Raw genomic sequence first — 14251 nt, 5'->3', positions numbered from 1 at the left:
TGCAGCCAGATAAATTCAATTAAAAAATTTTTATTAAACCCTGATGGATGATTGATTCAATGACCTAACCTCTGCACTATTATCTAAGCTACTGAAATCCAGTACGTGATGTGGGGCAAAGGTGAAAAAGATTGAGAAATCAGGCGGTGGCAATCAGACCTCCAGCACACTTCTCCCCACCCACCCGTAACATTCTCCTCTGCTTCTTCCTAAGTTAGCCTGTCCCAATTCAAAAACGCCAGACGCCTAGTGCTTCAAGACTGCAGGACATTTTCAGTAACTCAGTTAATAATCTATTCTTTAGAACTCAAAAGACCAGCCTACAATCCTCATCAGATAAACATGACTGGCTATCACTAGCCAGGTGCTGCTTACAGGGGAATACAGCAAAGAGCAGAGGATCCAAAGTCCAAACCCCTCAGGGTCTATTTTTTCACCAAAGGATGAACTGGCCCCGGAATCAACCACCAAAACATTCCCTCAGTTGCTTGTCTTCACCCACCTCTACCCAGCCTCCTGAAAGTCCCCCAAACTAATCTACCCACTAGACACTTGGGACTCTTTTTTATTTGACCACGTCAGGTCGTAGTTGTGGCACATAGGACCTTCGTTGTCACATGTGGATCTTAGTTCCTGACCAGGGATCAAACTCAAGCCTTTTGCACCGGGAATGGAGTCCTTAACCACTGGACCACCATAGTCGTCCCAGTACCTTATTTTCTCTTACTGAAGGGTGAGGCCAATCACTGAAGCCTTTTTAGGACAAGAACTAAATGCTAATAATCCCACTTACTCCCAGAGCCTGGGTGAGAACCCTAACAGCAGGGATAAAGGAACCACAATCTAACCCTAACACCAGAACCCTTCCAGGTGAAGCACCCATAAACCTCTCAGACGTGGTTTGTGCCATTCAAACCAAACATCATTTTAAGATAGATCAAAAGCAGAAGAGGGCAGAACCACCACTGCCATTTCCTTGGCTCTAAATCTGAGGGCTTCTCATAAGTACCAAGTTCTACAAGCCAAATAAAAGCACTGCCTGGAGAACCTCAGCCATTCTCCACCTCCTCTTGACAGAACACCTCCACTCAGCAGGGAGGGTAGCTATTCCTTTGAACAAAGCCAAAGCCTCCGTCTCCAATCACCAGAGGTTTGAGGATGAATCAACTCTTAAACGGAACAATTTCAGAAAAAGAAAAGCACTTCCCACAAGGGGTCCCAGGCACTCTGATGAGCTGTGCTTCTAACAACCACCACTGTTTACTGTTGGTTATGATTTTAAGTTCTATGTAACCAAAATTCAACTGCTTGGCAAGAATGGGCAAGTTTCCTAAATTCAAGTTTTGAGTTGAAAGGGTAGTTTTCTGGGGTCAGGAAAGGTATGTTAGGTTAAGGGGCACTATTGAGATGGCAACTCATCGGCCCAACCCCTTCCCTTTCTCAAAATACCAAAGACTTTTGAGTACTGGCAGATGTGAATGTGACCTAATTACACCACTGTCTCAGCAGACAATACCCAGAGCCCCACCTTCAGGAAAACTAGTGTTGTGGGGAGGGAGCCCACTCACTGAAATATCAAAAGAATTGCCTTACCTTACTTTTCCAGCTAACCTTTCCCTTTTACCATCTTATCTCATTCCCAAGTGTTTTTCCCTAAAATCCAGCATCCTCTTAAGTCAGGCCTAAGCAAATACATGTTTAGGGTACCAATTTGTTTCAGAAAGAAATGCCAAGAAATGAAAATCAAGTTGGAAGATGACAGGGACTGCATCCTGGCATTGACCATTTCCTGACTGTGAGAGCCACAGAACCCAGGCACTTCGTTCTCCACCTATGAAAACTTGTGAGCAAGGCCACAGCATATCTGCCATTAGTTAGGTGCTCAGCTTCTCCCCTTCCTGGAAAAAAAAAACCCAACTGGTTAACTACATGATCTAATCAGGGTCAATCAAGCTTGAATAGTACCCTGTAAGTTTAATTTGTTTGAGCCCCACCCTTAGAAAAGTGCCAGAACTCCTTGAAAGGAACAAAACTGCTACAAATAAGCCCACAAAATTCAGCACGTCAATCAACAGGGTAGAAGAAAAATTTCCACATGGCTGGACAAAAACCGGGGGCAACACACCATTTTTTTCATTTACCCCTTTCATTCATCCAATTTTTACTGTAACAGAGGAAGTTTAATCTCTACTTTCAAGGATACACTTGACCTTTGCTCCCCTGAACCAAGTATCAAACACTTTATTCTAGTTCCTGCTGAGCGGGAACAAATTACTCCAGTTCCCACAAGACAGGTTAGGTTGGTTGATCTGAATAGAGGAAAAACTCCCCACATTCTTGACCTGGATATCCACGCTCCAGGAGAGTGAAGAGGGGGAAAAGGAAGAAAATTTAACTAAAATGATGGTTTTTAATGGGAACCAGAGGTATGGTTACAGTTACATAGTCCGACACAAAAAACCCGTGGGTGATCAGGTGGAAGGTTACAAAATAATGAGGGTAGTAACACTGGGTACAGGAAGAAAGCTGCTCCAAGGCCTCAGGAGCCAGGCTAGTACGGCCTCTCCCTGCGATCCTGTCTGTGCTCACCCCTGCAAGAAAGAGCATCCATGAGGTCTGGGTTCCAACCTCTCTACCCACCCACCCCCAAAACCCAATCTGCCCTGCTACCCACCCCAAGAGACAGCTCATCTCCCTAGGCACAGAGTGCATGTGGGCATCCACAGACTAGCTCCCCCAGGTAATTTTCCTTCCCTCATTTCCTATTAGTCTCAGCTTTCCAATCCCGCCCTCAAAATGAAACCACATTCCCCAAACCCTGCAATCCCATGCAATCTGGTCAACCGCTCTAGTTCCCTTTCAATTTAGTCTTACTTACCTGGAGTCCATCTTGCCAGGGCCGAAACCACCTCTGTCCCCACCACCCCGGCCCCCTCGGAAGCCCCCACGGTCCCCTCCTCGGCCTCGGTAGCCGCCCCGATCATAGCCTCCTCTGCCACCACGACGATCATCTCCGTAGTTACCCCCTAGAAAAAAAGAAACATGATTCAGCCCTCTATCACATCCCCCAGAGTCCTCCTCCCTCCCCTTGTCTAGCCTCCCTGCAGATCCCAACACCAGCTCTGCCTCTTCCTTACCCATATGAGAACCTCCTGGTCCCCCTCCTGGGCCATCTGGTTTAGGGGCCTTACACTGGTTACATTCATTCCTCCAAGAAAAGTTCATGTTCTCACAGGTACTGAGGAAAATAAGACAATTAATGTGTGTTGGGGGGGTGGAGAGGAGGTGTGGAAATGGCCAAGACCTAGAATTATGAAGATTCCAGTGACCCTAGGGATACGTGAGGAGAATGAGGCCTCGGAAAAGCTAAGAGGCCTGCTTCTCAGGAGCAGAGACAAAGACTGAAGGTTACTGAGCCCAGTCTAGATGACTCCTGGCCAAGTCTGTCCCTGTTAGCGTAGCTTTGACATTAGTCAGAAACTACAAACTCTTGTCGTTAACATCAAGGTGGTGCTAGTGGTAAAGAACCTGCCTGCTAATGCAAGAGACAGAAGAGGTTTGGGTTTGATCCCTGGGGAAGGGAATGGCAAGCCACTCCAGCATTCTTGCCTAGAGAACCCCCATGGACAAAGGAGCCTGGCAATCTACAGTCCATGGTGTTGCAGAGTCAGACAGGACTGAAGCAACTTGGCACATACTTTAACATCAAAGGGCACACGTACTAGAGGGTGGAGAAAAAAATGAAGCCGTTCCACTCACGGATTAGGACACTTCCAATCCCCTGCTCGCTGCTGTCCTCCGCCACCGCCGCCACCACTGGGGAATCCTCCTCGGCCACCGCCGCCGCTGCCACCTCCTCCATAGCCTCCACGGCCCATGGGTCCTAGAACAGAGCCAAGAACAGGTCTGCTCCCCTTCCAAGTGTGGCCAACCCGTCCTTCCCAAACAAGCCCGTACCATCCTCCTCCCCCCTTCTCTCCCCATCACTTCTTTATAGCAGTAGAAATAGCTCCTCACCTCCTCGCCCTCGGCCTCCACGACCATTGCCACCGCCCCGATTGAAGTCTGCTCGCCGAGTAGCAAATGAGACCTTGATAGGATTCCCAGAGAATTCTTTACCTAAAAAAATAGAGGAAGTATATAAAAGAGACTTCTTATTAAGACCTATGGCCTGTGGGTCCAAAAGTACACCTGGTACAATCAAGAGAAGACTGCCTTCTTACGAATGTTTACAATCTCATGAAACGTAAGCAAATATAAGACTACACCAACAGTGTAGTGCTGTTAAGTCTTCAAAGACTCAAAGAAATCCTCAAAATGCAGCCTGTTTCCCCAAGCTAGCTGCCTTCTCCCCCAGCCTCCTCAGACTTACCATCAAACCAGTCAATAGCTGCTTTGGCGGAAGGTGGGTCATCAAATGATACCGTGGCCTCTCCCTTCAGTTTGCCTGTTTCCCTGTCTGTGTACAGATTGATCATGGGCTGTCCTGTTTTCTTATTTGTCTGAAGAAAGCAACATGAGATCACATCAGTCTTAAGAGAATACAGCACTATCAAAACCATACCTTCCTATTTCACACATAACTTGAAAGAAAGCCATTGATTGTTAACTGCTTCTCCCTTCAATATTAAATGATAAAGATTACAGACTACAAATTCAAAAGTCTTAATCACTTTTTTAACCAATTGTGCCTCTTTGTGTTAAAATGTGATTCCCTTTGGAATGGCAACAGTTAATGCTTTTTCCTCAACAAATGAAGCAGGCAACCATTAAGACTTCTATTTCCACTAAGGTATGAAATCCCAAAGCCTGCAGCACCGATAAAAAGCACCCACTCTGCTTCAGAAGTACCTTTCCTTTGGGGCTGGGGGGACACACAGTGCAGCACATGGGATCTTAGTTCCCCAATGAGGAATCAAACCCGTGCCCTTGCAGTGGACGCAAGACAAGTTCCCATAAGTACCTTAATGATACCAATCTGCTTGAAGTAATCAGCTACAGACTCAATTGTAACATTCTCGCCCAGCCCTTGCACGAAGATGGTGTTGTTGTCTGAATTATCCTGTTCTGCTTGCCAAACACAGCAGCAAAAGTGGAGAGGAAACAACCAAAGATAAAACAAGTCAGTGACACTTAATAACCTGAACTTGAATACTTGACAGTTAGCTTTCAAAGAAAAAAAATTTCTAAACCAATTAAGATAAAGTACTGGTGGTGTAGGTCCGACAGATCTCCAACTCTACTTCATTATCTGAGTGCCTGTATGCTAGCTGCTTCACAAATTAAAATTAGGTTTTACAACTACCCCTTGAAACATGTTGATATTCATAAAAGAAACCAGGGCTCAGGAGTTAATTGCCTAAGACCACACCAGTGTTTCTCAACTTTCAGTTGAAGACCCCCCCAGAAACGAATTTTACACTAAGATGCAGCATACAAACATAATCAAAACAAGCAGCACACTAAGTGCTTCCCTGTGTCTTTTTTGTTAAATACACTGTCAAACACAGCTACACCTGAACTCTCTTCCCCACATCTTCCTTCTCTAGCCCCGCTCTTCTTCAGATTCCCTTAAGTTTGAACAATATCCAAGAAAAAGTCCTGCTACCACTTTAGCCTTTCTTTCCTGCCACTGTGGACTTACCAGAGTCATGACGTGATCCTTGGTCCCGAGGGCCTTAAGTGACATAGAAAAAAAAAAAAAAAAGAAACAAAAACAAAAAAACAAGGAAAGAGGAGCCGTTAGTTAAGAGGCTGAGAAAGACCAGGAAAAAAATTAACACCAAATTCAAACTTCTGCAAAACATCAGGTAAGTGCTCACAGCCAGCCTCACTCCAAACCCTGTTCTGGGTTGCCTGCCCAGAGAAAACCCTAGGCAGGTCTGGGAAAGACACAGGCCCCTTTTCTTAAGGTCTGCATGTAACTTGAGTCCCCACAGGGACAACTCCACACTTCAGAAAATGCTGCCTCCCCCAGCTCAGGCTGGGAAATGTCCTCAGCACAGACTGGGAGGGCTAGGAGGGAGACCCATTGAAGTTAACAAACCAACTCATAGCTTGGCCCTCTTCTCTCGCCCCAGAGAGAAATGGGCTCATCACCAGCAATGTGATATGCATCCATACAGTTTCTCCAAACTTTAGCACCAAAGACACTTATCCTTTGTGGAACAATTTTTAATGTCATCTTTCAAAACCAGTCTTAAAACCATGTTTCCCCAAAAACCACATGAAAATAAAAATCATACATAATAGCTATTGTATGTTTTAAGCATGTCCCAGGGAACAGACCAGAAATCTTATTTCCATAATGCAGCCTCTATTTTCTTTTTTTTCCAGAGACCATCTTTGCCCAAAGTTTATCTGAATTCACCATATATAAATGTTGTACCCACACTCAATGACACCTAAATCATGAACCCAAGCCTTTGGCTTTACATGTTGAGACAAATCAAGAAACCTTTTGTTAGTTAACCAGACCAGAAAAGTTCCAGCTTACTGGGAGACTTCTCAAATTTGCCATTTTTCCATGAATTCAGTTTGTGCTGTTATTAAGACCTGAGAATTTCCCATGAGAGCCACACATGCTCCCAACCTTTCTTGGAAGCAGTTCACACCTTCCTGCCCAGAACTAGTTGCTATTTAGCCCATCTGAGTTGAGTTTAAATACGTGTATGTAGGATTGCATTGACACCATTCAGTATTTAATACATAAATATAAACCAACTTCACCATCCTCAGGGCAGGGCAATACTTCATCCCTCGTCCAGAATTAAAACGTTTGGAGGTTGTTAAACACACTCACACACACACACAAAGCCTCGGACACACTGATCAAAGGATCGATCCTAAAGCCAAGTTGGCATCACGTGTTCCAGCACACACTCTCCATTTTCTCATAACGGTGGTCACTAAGTGCCGGGTGTGGTGAAACTCCTGTCAAGAGGCCTCCTAAACACCTCTTATTAACCTGGGTCAAACCAATTTGGTACCAGACGACTGCTGAGTCTTACTCCCTGCCTGCCTCCAGGTTAGCACACATCTGGCAGCAGGTGGCATTCCACCCCACCCCTTTCTGGAGGTGGTTATGGACACTCCAAAACTTTTGACACTTAAAACACGCTAAGACAACTGCAAATGAACAATCAGACAAAGCATTGCTGGGAGTTGGGAATTTTGGAAACTCTGTTCACTTACCACCAAATTTATTGAAGCCACCACGGTCACTTCCGCTGGAGAAGACAAGTTAGAAGAAAGGACATGAAGCTTCCAACGGCTACAAAAGGGCGGTTTTTGGTTTTGTTCAACATTCCCCAAACATAGGTAGGTGTTTTGGGAAAATGATAATGCAAGTGGCTACTAAAATACATTCCCCTTCCTGACCACCCCTTGTCTGACCTGTGAGCATGTCACACACACGTGTGCAATTTCTCAGACACAATTGTTAAGGATTTTGCTTAAAAGGTTATATATCTATTTCCTCTAGGAAAAAAAAAAAAAAAAGACCCATTTTCCTTGGTCGTTCTTCCGATGTAGCAGATGTTTTTTCCTCTTGTCGCAAGCAGTTGACAACCCAGTAGTTGGTTTAAAAAACCCTACCCCCAATTTACCCAGAAGACATTTCACACCAGGCTGGGGTAGCCCTGAACACATTTTTGTGATTTTTTTTGCTTTGAAAGCAGCAAGCAGACCCAACCCCATTCCATAAAAAGTCAAAACCAAAGGCAATTTCCCCTTAAAGCGAGACAAAACTTAGCTAAGCCCTACCCTAACTACTGAGCTGGTTTTGATCTCTCCCCACCCCCGGGGTCACCCCTTCTACACTGCGAGAAGAGCGGAGTATTTTGCAATGTCACCTTTCATACCTGTGGCACATAAAATGCAGAGCAAGTTAACAGTCACATAACAGTTGCTTTTCTTTTTTCAAAGTTTTGCATTAAACACACGCACACAACAGAGTTTTCCTTATTTCTGTCAGGTTTTTGGCACTGCCCCCACCCCCCCTTTGAATACTTACCATACACAAACTCTTTTTATAAAACTTACTTTTTCCCCAAAAGGAGTAACACACTGACATTCCTCCCCTTCTCGAGAGAGACAGAGAAGGGTCCCTCCAATGGTTATTTACCAACAGACAAATGCTCTAACATCAAATCTAAGGTTTTGCTTCAGCAGGAAGGGGAGGAAAGAAGGTCCAGCTGGACAAGTAACCGGAGGAAGGGGGACAGTGGAGCAAGCGGGGGGAGACCACTGTCAAGTGTACTGTACTTTGTCCAAAAGGTCTGCACACTTCAGAGAGCCCCAAGAACCAAGTCACACAAGAAATCATTACAGTCCGTCAGATTAGTACAAGTCAAGCTCGTGGATTCAAGTGGCTATAGAATACAGGAAGAGAAAGTAGCCAATTCCTGGAAGCTCAAGTCAGGTTAACCATTGACAACTCCTTTAGAGGACACATGGGAATACAAGTAATAAGTTTCCCTATCACCAGGAGTGGGATCATCGGTTTCCCTTGCAGAGAAAGAAGCCTTTACTTCCATGTTTCTTGTCTAGGACATCAATGACTCCAATCCACATATACCCCTATATTTCTCCTTTTTCTTTACAGATGGAAGTTGTCAGTACTCAACTCTCTGTACAGAGGTGTGGGTAGAAGTTCAGGCTTCAAAGTTCTCACAAAAATAAAATGGGGATGGATGTACGAAAAAGAAACAGTCAAGATCCCAAATCAAAGTCCTCACAAATTCCCAGAATCAGACTAACCATGCACTACAGGACTAGGCTTCAAGGGAGACTCATGCAACCCTCCACCCTTCCCAATGATGGTACTCCCTGGCTCACAAGACACCTACCCCATGCCGCCTCTGCCTCCACGGCCACCTCCACGACCTCTGGGTTCATAGCCACCACTGCTGCGGTTGTAACCACCGCCACCGCCCCGGCCACGGCCCCCACGGTCCTGCTGGCCTCCCCCGTAGCCACCACTCTGGTCCTGATTGCCATAACCACCGCCGCCGCCACCACTGCTCATGGAGGACTGATCTTGGCCATAGCCACCTGTCAGGAAAGAAAAGCATGCCTTTATAAAGGACAAAACAGACTGTGAGGTGGCATAAAACAGTTCAGGAGTGCCAGGGAATAAGTGTCACTAGAAATACTGATAAAGCTAGGACACAAAAATGCAAGGTTTTTAAGAACGCTTTCAGGGTAAGGGCCTAAGAGAATACAATTTCTTGCGAAAAGCAGGCATGAGACAGAGCAGAAGAAAACCTCTAACCTCCGCCACCCCCTCCACCACCTCCACTGCCACTGTTGTACTGGTTCTGCTGTCCGTAGCCCTGAGGGGGGTTATAGCTTGGCTGCTGTCCATAGCTTTGCTGCTGTCCACCATAGCCAGACTGCTGGCCATAGCCTCCACTCTGGGGCTGCCCATAACCGCTGCTTTGAGAACTGCCACCGTAACTAGGGGAAAAGAAAAAAGACAAGAGTCACAATGCCAGTGTGTCCAGGACTTCACTTCTGGTACATCCCGTTCTCTGTCCCCAGCAGAGACCACCTCTGTCCCATTACCCCTCATAGTTACTCCCACTGCTGATCACATTATCATTCCTTAGGATTCACCCCTAATCTTTTCAGTCCTCTCCAGACCCACTCCTTACCTTCCTGAGGTGCTGCTAGGAGCTGGCTGCTGGCCATAGCCAGGGTACGAGGACTGTTGCCCGTAAGACGACTGAGAACTCTGGCTACTGCCATAGCCACCAGCTGAGCCATATCCCTGGGGAGCTGACTGCGTGCTGTAGCCTGCTACAAGGAAAGGAAAAGTGAAGTCACAAAAGCTATGAGGAAAGACAACAGGCAGCAAATGCATTGAGAACACCACTGTATACCACTTAATGCTTCCCATACATGATAAGTCAACCTCTTATAAGATGCTTGGCAATCTTGCAACTTGTAGCTAAAGAGATTACCTTTCTACCTGAAAGCTGTGTTTCAACTTCTACTCAAGTTCTGAGTTCTAATCTCATCCCACACAACCCCAAAGCCAGCCTCCAGGACCACCACTAGTCACAGCCCAAGAGATCTCTGTTCACTAACAGCACTTTAACCTCCCCAACCATGTGCACAACAAATAAAGACAACGCGTTACTATTTACACTTCAGGGATCTCAGGGCAAATTCCACCTCCTGGTATATCATGTGATGCCATCTGACTTCAAACATCTTCAAGCAAGTCATTTTCCCTCTTTAAAAACCTAAAGCATTTCTGCCTCTAGAGAATATTCCTCCCGCCTTTATTTCACTTTCATGCTTAGGAGAAATTGGGAAAATAACAGCATAAACAGAAAAGTAAAAAGTCACAGAAAATAAAAGGAAACAAGATTACAAACTAATTAAGTCTTTTCGTTTTAAAGGACTCAAAACATCAAAGAGCTTTAAGGGTCCAAGACTGGTAAGGGGAACGTTTCAGCACTGTTTAGGTTTAAGAAAAGCAACATTCACAAAGAGCTGAAGAGGTGGGGTGACCCACTAAGACTCACTGTTCTGGGTCTGTCCATAAGAACTACCGTAGCTGCTCTGGCCATAGCCCGAAGTGTCCGTAGACTGGCCGTAGCCACCGTAACTCTGCTGCCCGTAGGGCTGACTGCTCTGCTGGGAGTAGCCCTGCCCAGGCTGAGATGGGTAGGCCCCGTAGCTGGAGAAAAAAACAATGCTCTCAGGAAAAGAAACCTTAGCCACCCTCTCCCTCTACAAACTCTGGAAGCCCAGAAGGGACACTCACCTTTGGGTTGCTTGTTGGGTATAGTCTGCAAAAGAAAAACACGATTATATTACCTTCAGCCATTCCTCAGAATAGCCTAGAGCGAAATGACTTAAGCTTCGTATCCTCAGATAAGAAAATCAACAAAGGAGGCATAAATCCCCTCATGAAACTCTACTGGCAAAGGGCAGTCTGTGAGATCCCAGTCAAGTTTTCTTACAATAAAAAACACAAAGAGGAAGCGCATTTCCACAAAACCAAGAAAGCAGCCTTAAGTAGTTGAAAAAGCAAGAGTGCTAACGGACAGCAGCAACTGTCCGCAACTTCAATCGATGTCAGGAACTGCAAAGATTTACACATTTCTTTCTCACGCCCCCTCGAGGAGGAACACATCGCCAAGAGTTAGGCTGAAATCACACAGCTGTTTCATCAAGACAGGTTTTTAATTCAAGCCAGAGGCAGAGTTGTTCCGAAAGGAGCCTCCGCTTTCTCAATCCAAGGAACAAGAGTATCTCACAAAAGGCCACGCTTCACCCTTTGCCCCATCTTGGAGCCTGGAAATGGGAGCTTTTGGTGCAAAGCCAGCTAACCAAGGGAAGAGAGCACTCTGATCAGCACGTTGGCTGGTACTCAAGCCCCCAGCCCTGCGGCTCCCAAAGGAGTGCGTTTTCCTATCCCCCTTGCCTAACTCGGGGCTGCGGGAAGACTAGGCGAATCCAAAGAAGCCAAAGTGCTTTTTAAAACGCCACATGGAAGACGTACGGGCCTGATCGGCTCATCTTCTCGATACAGGAAACGAGGCGCTTCCCCCGCAGGAAAGAGCCAGAGCACCGAGAGAGGGTGTGGCCTCGGGCGGCCGTTCTTTTCAGTTCCCACCTCGGTAAGAGGAAATTTAGGCGGGAAAGGCCTCGGTCCCGGTCCTCAAGACCGTTGGATCACTCCCCAGCCCCCCACCCACAGCCGTTAAGCGGGCGCGCGGCCCCGACCCCGAGCCTCCGCCCCCGGCCGCGTGGCAAGCGAGGCGGGAACGAGGCGGTCCCGCCCCTTCCCGAGGGACCCCGGGGGCGCGGCCCACACCGGACGCGCGCCGCGGAGCCTCCAGTCGAGGGTCTCGCGACAAAAAGCAGGGCCGAAATGAGACCGGAGGGGGGGGCGGTTCGCGCCGCCAGAAAGGGGGGAGGGGCTACCAGAGCGCGTGCGCGCTCCTCCGAGTGCCCGGATGCAGCACTGCGACAAAGCGGGCCCGAGCGCGCGGCTGGGGACGTGGGGGAGAAGCGGGTACGGCGACCGAGCATTTCCATCCGTGCCTCCCATTCCCAATCAATAAGCCGCGTCCCTCCCAATCCTCACCTCAAGGAAGGGGGCAGCGAAGGGACGACCTCCCGCCCCACGCGAGGAGCCAGAGGAGCAAAACAAAATGGCGACATCGGCCTCCCCCTTCCACCCCTCTCCGCTGCTTCCAGCCACTGGTGCGAGGAAAAGATCCTGCACTCGATAGCCGCTCGGGTCCCACAGAAAAACAAAAGCCGGACTGGGAGGGAATGAGGTCTGAGGCCGGCGCGCCACGACCGCCTCGCGCCCTTACATACCGTTTGAGGCCATGTCCGCGCACGCGCGCACAGGCCGACAAGCAACAAGGTTCCAACGCTACAGAGCACCGACGCCTCGAGGACTGAGCAGCCCCGCCTCCTGCGTCGAGGTTTATGTACGCCTCCCCGCCTACGTCTCCCGGGGGAATGTACCAACTACGTAAAGGAAAGGGGGAATCATGGACGGACTCCTGGCACGCTTCAGGGAGTATAGAGGATCCTAGCAGGCAGAAAGGAAATGTATTAACTAAGAACTGTCAGATCATATAGATAATCCTGTTTTTTCTGACAAAGAACTATTTGCTTTGCAAGACTAGCCCACGTTTCACCTCCGCCCCTATGATGGCATAATGGTACGATCCGATTAACCCCTGGGGGCGGGGCAAGGGGCCCAGGGCTTCTGCGGGCGGAACTGTAGTCAAAGCCGGGAGTCGTAGGGCGGGAACCGAAATTCCTCAGGCTGACCCCTTTCACTGGGCCTCACTTTCACTCGGGGTGTGGAGTTCCTGCGTTCCGTTCCCCTTCCACTCTTTCAGACGCGAACTCCCTCCGGCACATCCTCCCTCTCTGGCTCTGATGTTCCTCCCAAGACAACACACACACACCCTCTCTCTGCGTCTCGGTTTTCACTCATCGTCTTTCTGGCTTACATCTCCTGAGTCCTTATCAGGGTTTGTAGATTGTGACTTTTGACATGAAAGAAATAAAGCAGGGAGTTTAGCCCGGACCCTTCAGTCCTAGTCTGATCAAGCACTGATCGCCCACCCAGCGTCCTCAAGGCTTGGCCCCTGAATAGCAGTTGGATGGGAAAGTCCAAACCCTCCGGATCTCAAAGAGCGTTGAGATTAGATCAGGTATCTCCCACCCTTTCACAGATATTTTCCTGAAACTCTATCAAGAAACCAATGTGGAGATCCAGTAATAACTGATATTTGTATAGAGCTGAAGTGGTTTCAAAATGCACATAAATGCTTTCCCAGCACAGTCTTATGAAGAAAGTAAGCTATCCCCGTTTTATAGATAAGAAAAATAAGACTCGGGCCAAGTACAATCCGTGATTATAGAACAGGGATCCTGATTAGATTCCAGGTCTGTGCAGCTGCAAAACACTCCTTTTGTTGGTTATATAAACACTTTGCAGTGTTCTGAAGTCTTTTCACTCTGTATAAGAACAAGGACAAAACGTGAAATTCAAATTAACTTGCAACTTGCACTCTAGTCAGCCTTGCCTAGAGAAGGAAATTTGAAAGTATCTACTAAAACAAGACAAAGGAGGTTATTCCTGGTACATGTGCCATACAGATTTTCCCTCCCAATTTACCTTTGACCTGAGTTACCAGAACTTCGTTTGTAGGTTAGACACGTTTTCCTAGAGAAATACTTGTGGACTATGCCCACAAACTTCTAAATTTCTGATTTAGGCCCTAATGGCACTTGAACACCCTGTCACCCACCCCACCCTTACTGGAAGGCACTGTAACACTAGAATGAGGACAAACAGAGGGAATTCCATCATTCATTCACTCATTCATTCTGCAAATATTTAAAAAGTATCTACAGAGTTCCAGGGACTGTTCTGAGTAACAAGGATGCTTTAGGGTACAAAATAGATGTAGCAATTTAAGAAAGATAACATCTAATAATAATAATATTTATAGGGTTTCCAAATCCACCTGCCAAGGAGAAGATACGGATTTGATCCCTGATCTGGGAAGATTCCACGTGCATCGGAGCAGCCAACCCTGTGTGCCGCAGCTATTGAGCCTATGCTCTAGAGCCAGGAGCCATAACTACTGAAGCTGTGCGCCCTAGAGCCCATGCTCCACAGCAAGAGAAGCCACTGTTGTGAGAAGCCCATGCACCATAACTAGAGAGCAGCCTCCACTTGCCACAACTAGAGAAAAGC

General features: G+C 47.3%; 1 protein-coding gene across 3 annotated transcripts; it reads right to left on the bottom strand.

Moving 5' to 3' along the window:
• Positions 1-2225: 2225 nt before the first annotated feature.
• FUS (FUS RNA binding protein) lies at positions 2226-12407 on the bottom strand. Of its 3 annotated transcripts, none has more exons than XM_061153290.1 (15): positions 12346-12407; positions 10778-10802; positions 10536-10690; positions 9657-9798; positions 9275-9459; positions 8850-9054; positions 7195-7229; positions 5645-5677; positions 4964-5067; positions 4373-4502; positions 4018-4119; positions 3760-3883; positions 3138-3238; positions 2879-3026; positions 2226-2591 (listed from the first exon to the last, which is right to left on the bottom strand). In XM_061153290.1, exons 1-15 carry the CDS (start codon positions 12356-12358, stop codon positions 2552-2554), a joined length of 1542 nt encoding a protein of 513 aa, XP_061009273.1. In that variant the 5' UTR covers positions 12359-12407; the 3' UTR covers positions 2226-2551. The 3 variants fall into 3 exon arrangements, with proteins under 3 accessions (XP_061009273.1, XP_061009272.1, XP_061009274.1); XM_061153289.1 differs by having other exon boundaries at positions 9657-9801; positions 12346-12406; XM_061153291.1 differs by having other exon boundaries at positions 9296-9459; positions 9657-9801; positions 12346-12406.
• Positions 12408-14251: the final 1844 nt, after the last annotated feature.

This window comes from Dama dama, chromosome 10, assembly GCF_033118175.1.
Source record: "Dama dama isolate Ldn47 chromosome 10, ASM3311817v1, whole genome shotgun sequence".
In the NCBI taxonomy this organism is placed as follows: Eukaryota; Metazoa; Chordata; class Mammalia; order Artiodactyla; family Cervidae; genus Dama; species Dama dama.
Note: the sequence above shows the minus strand (reverse complement) of the source record. Positions and strands in the feature narration are given on the sequence as shown.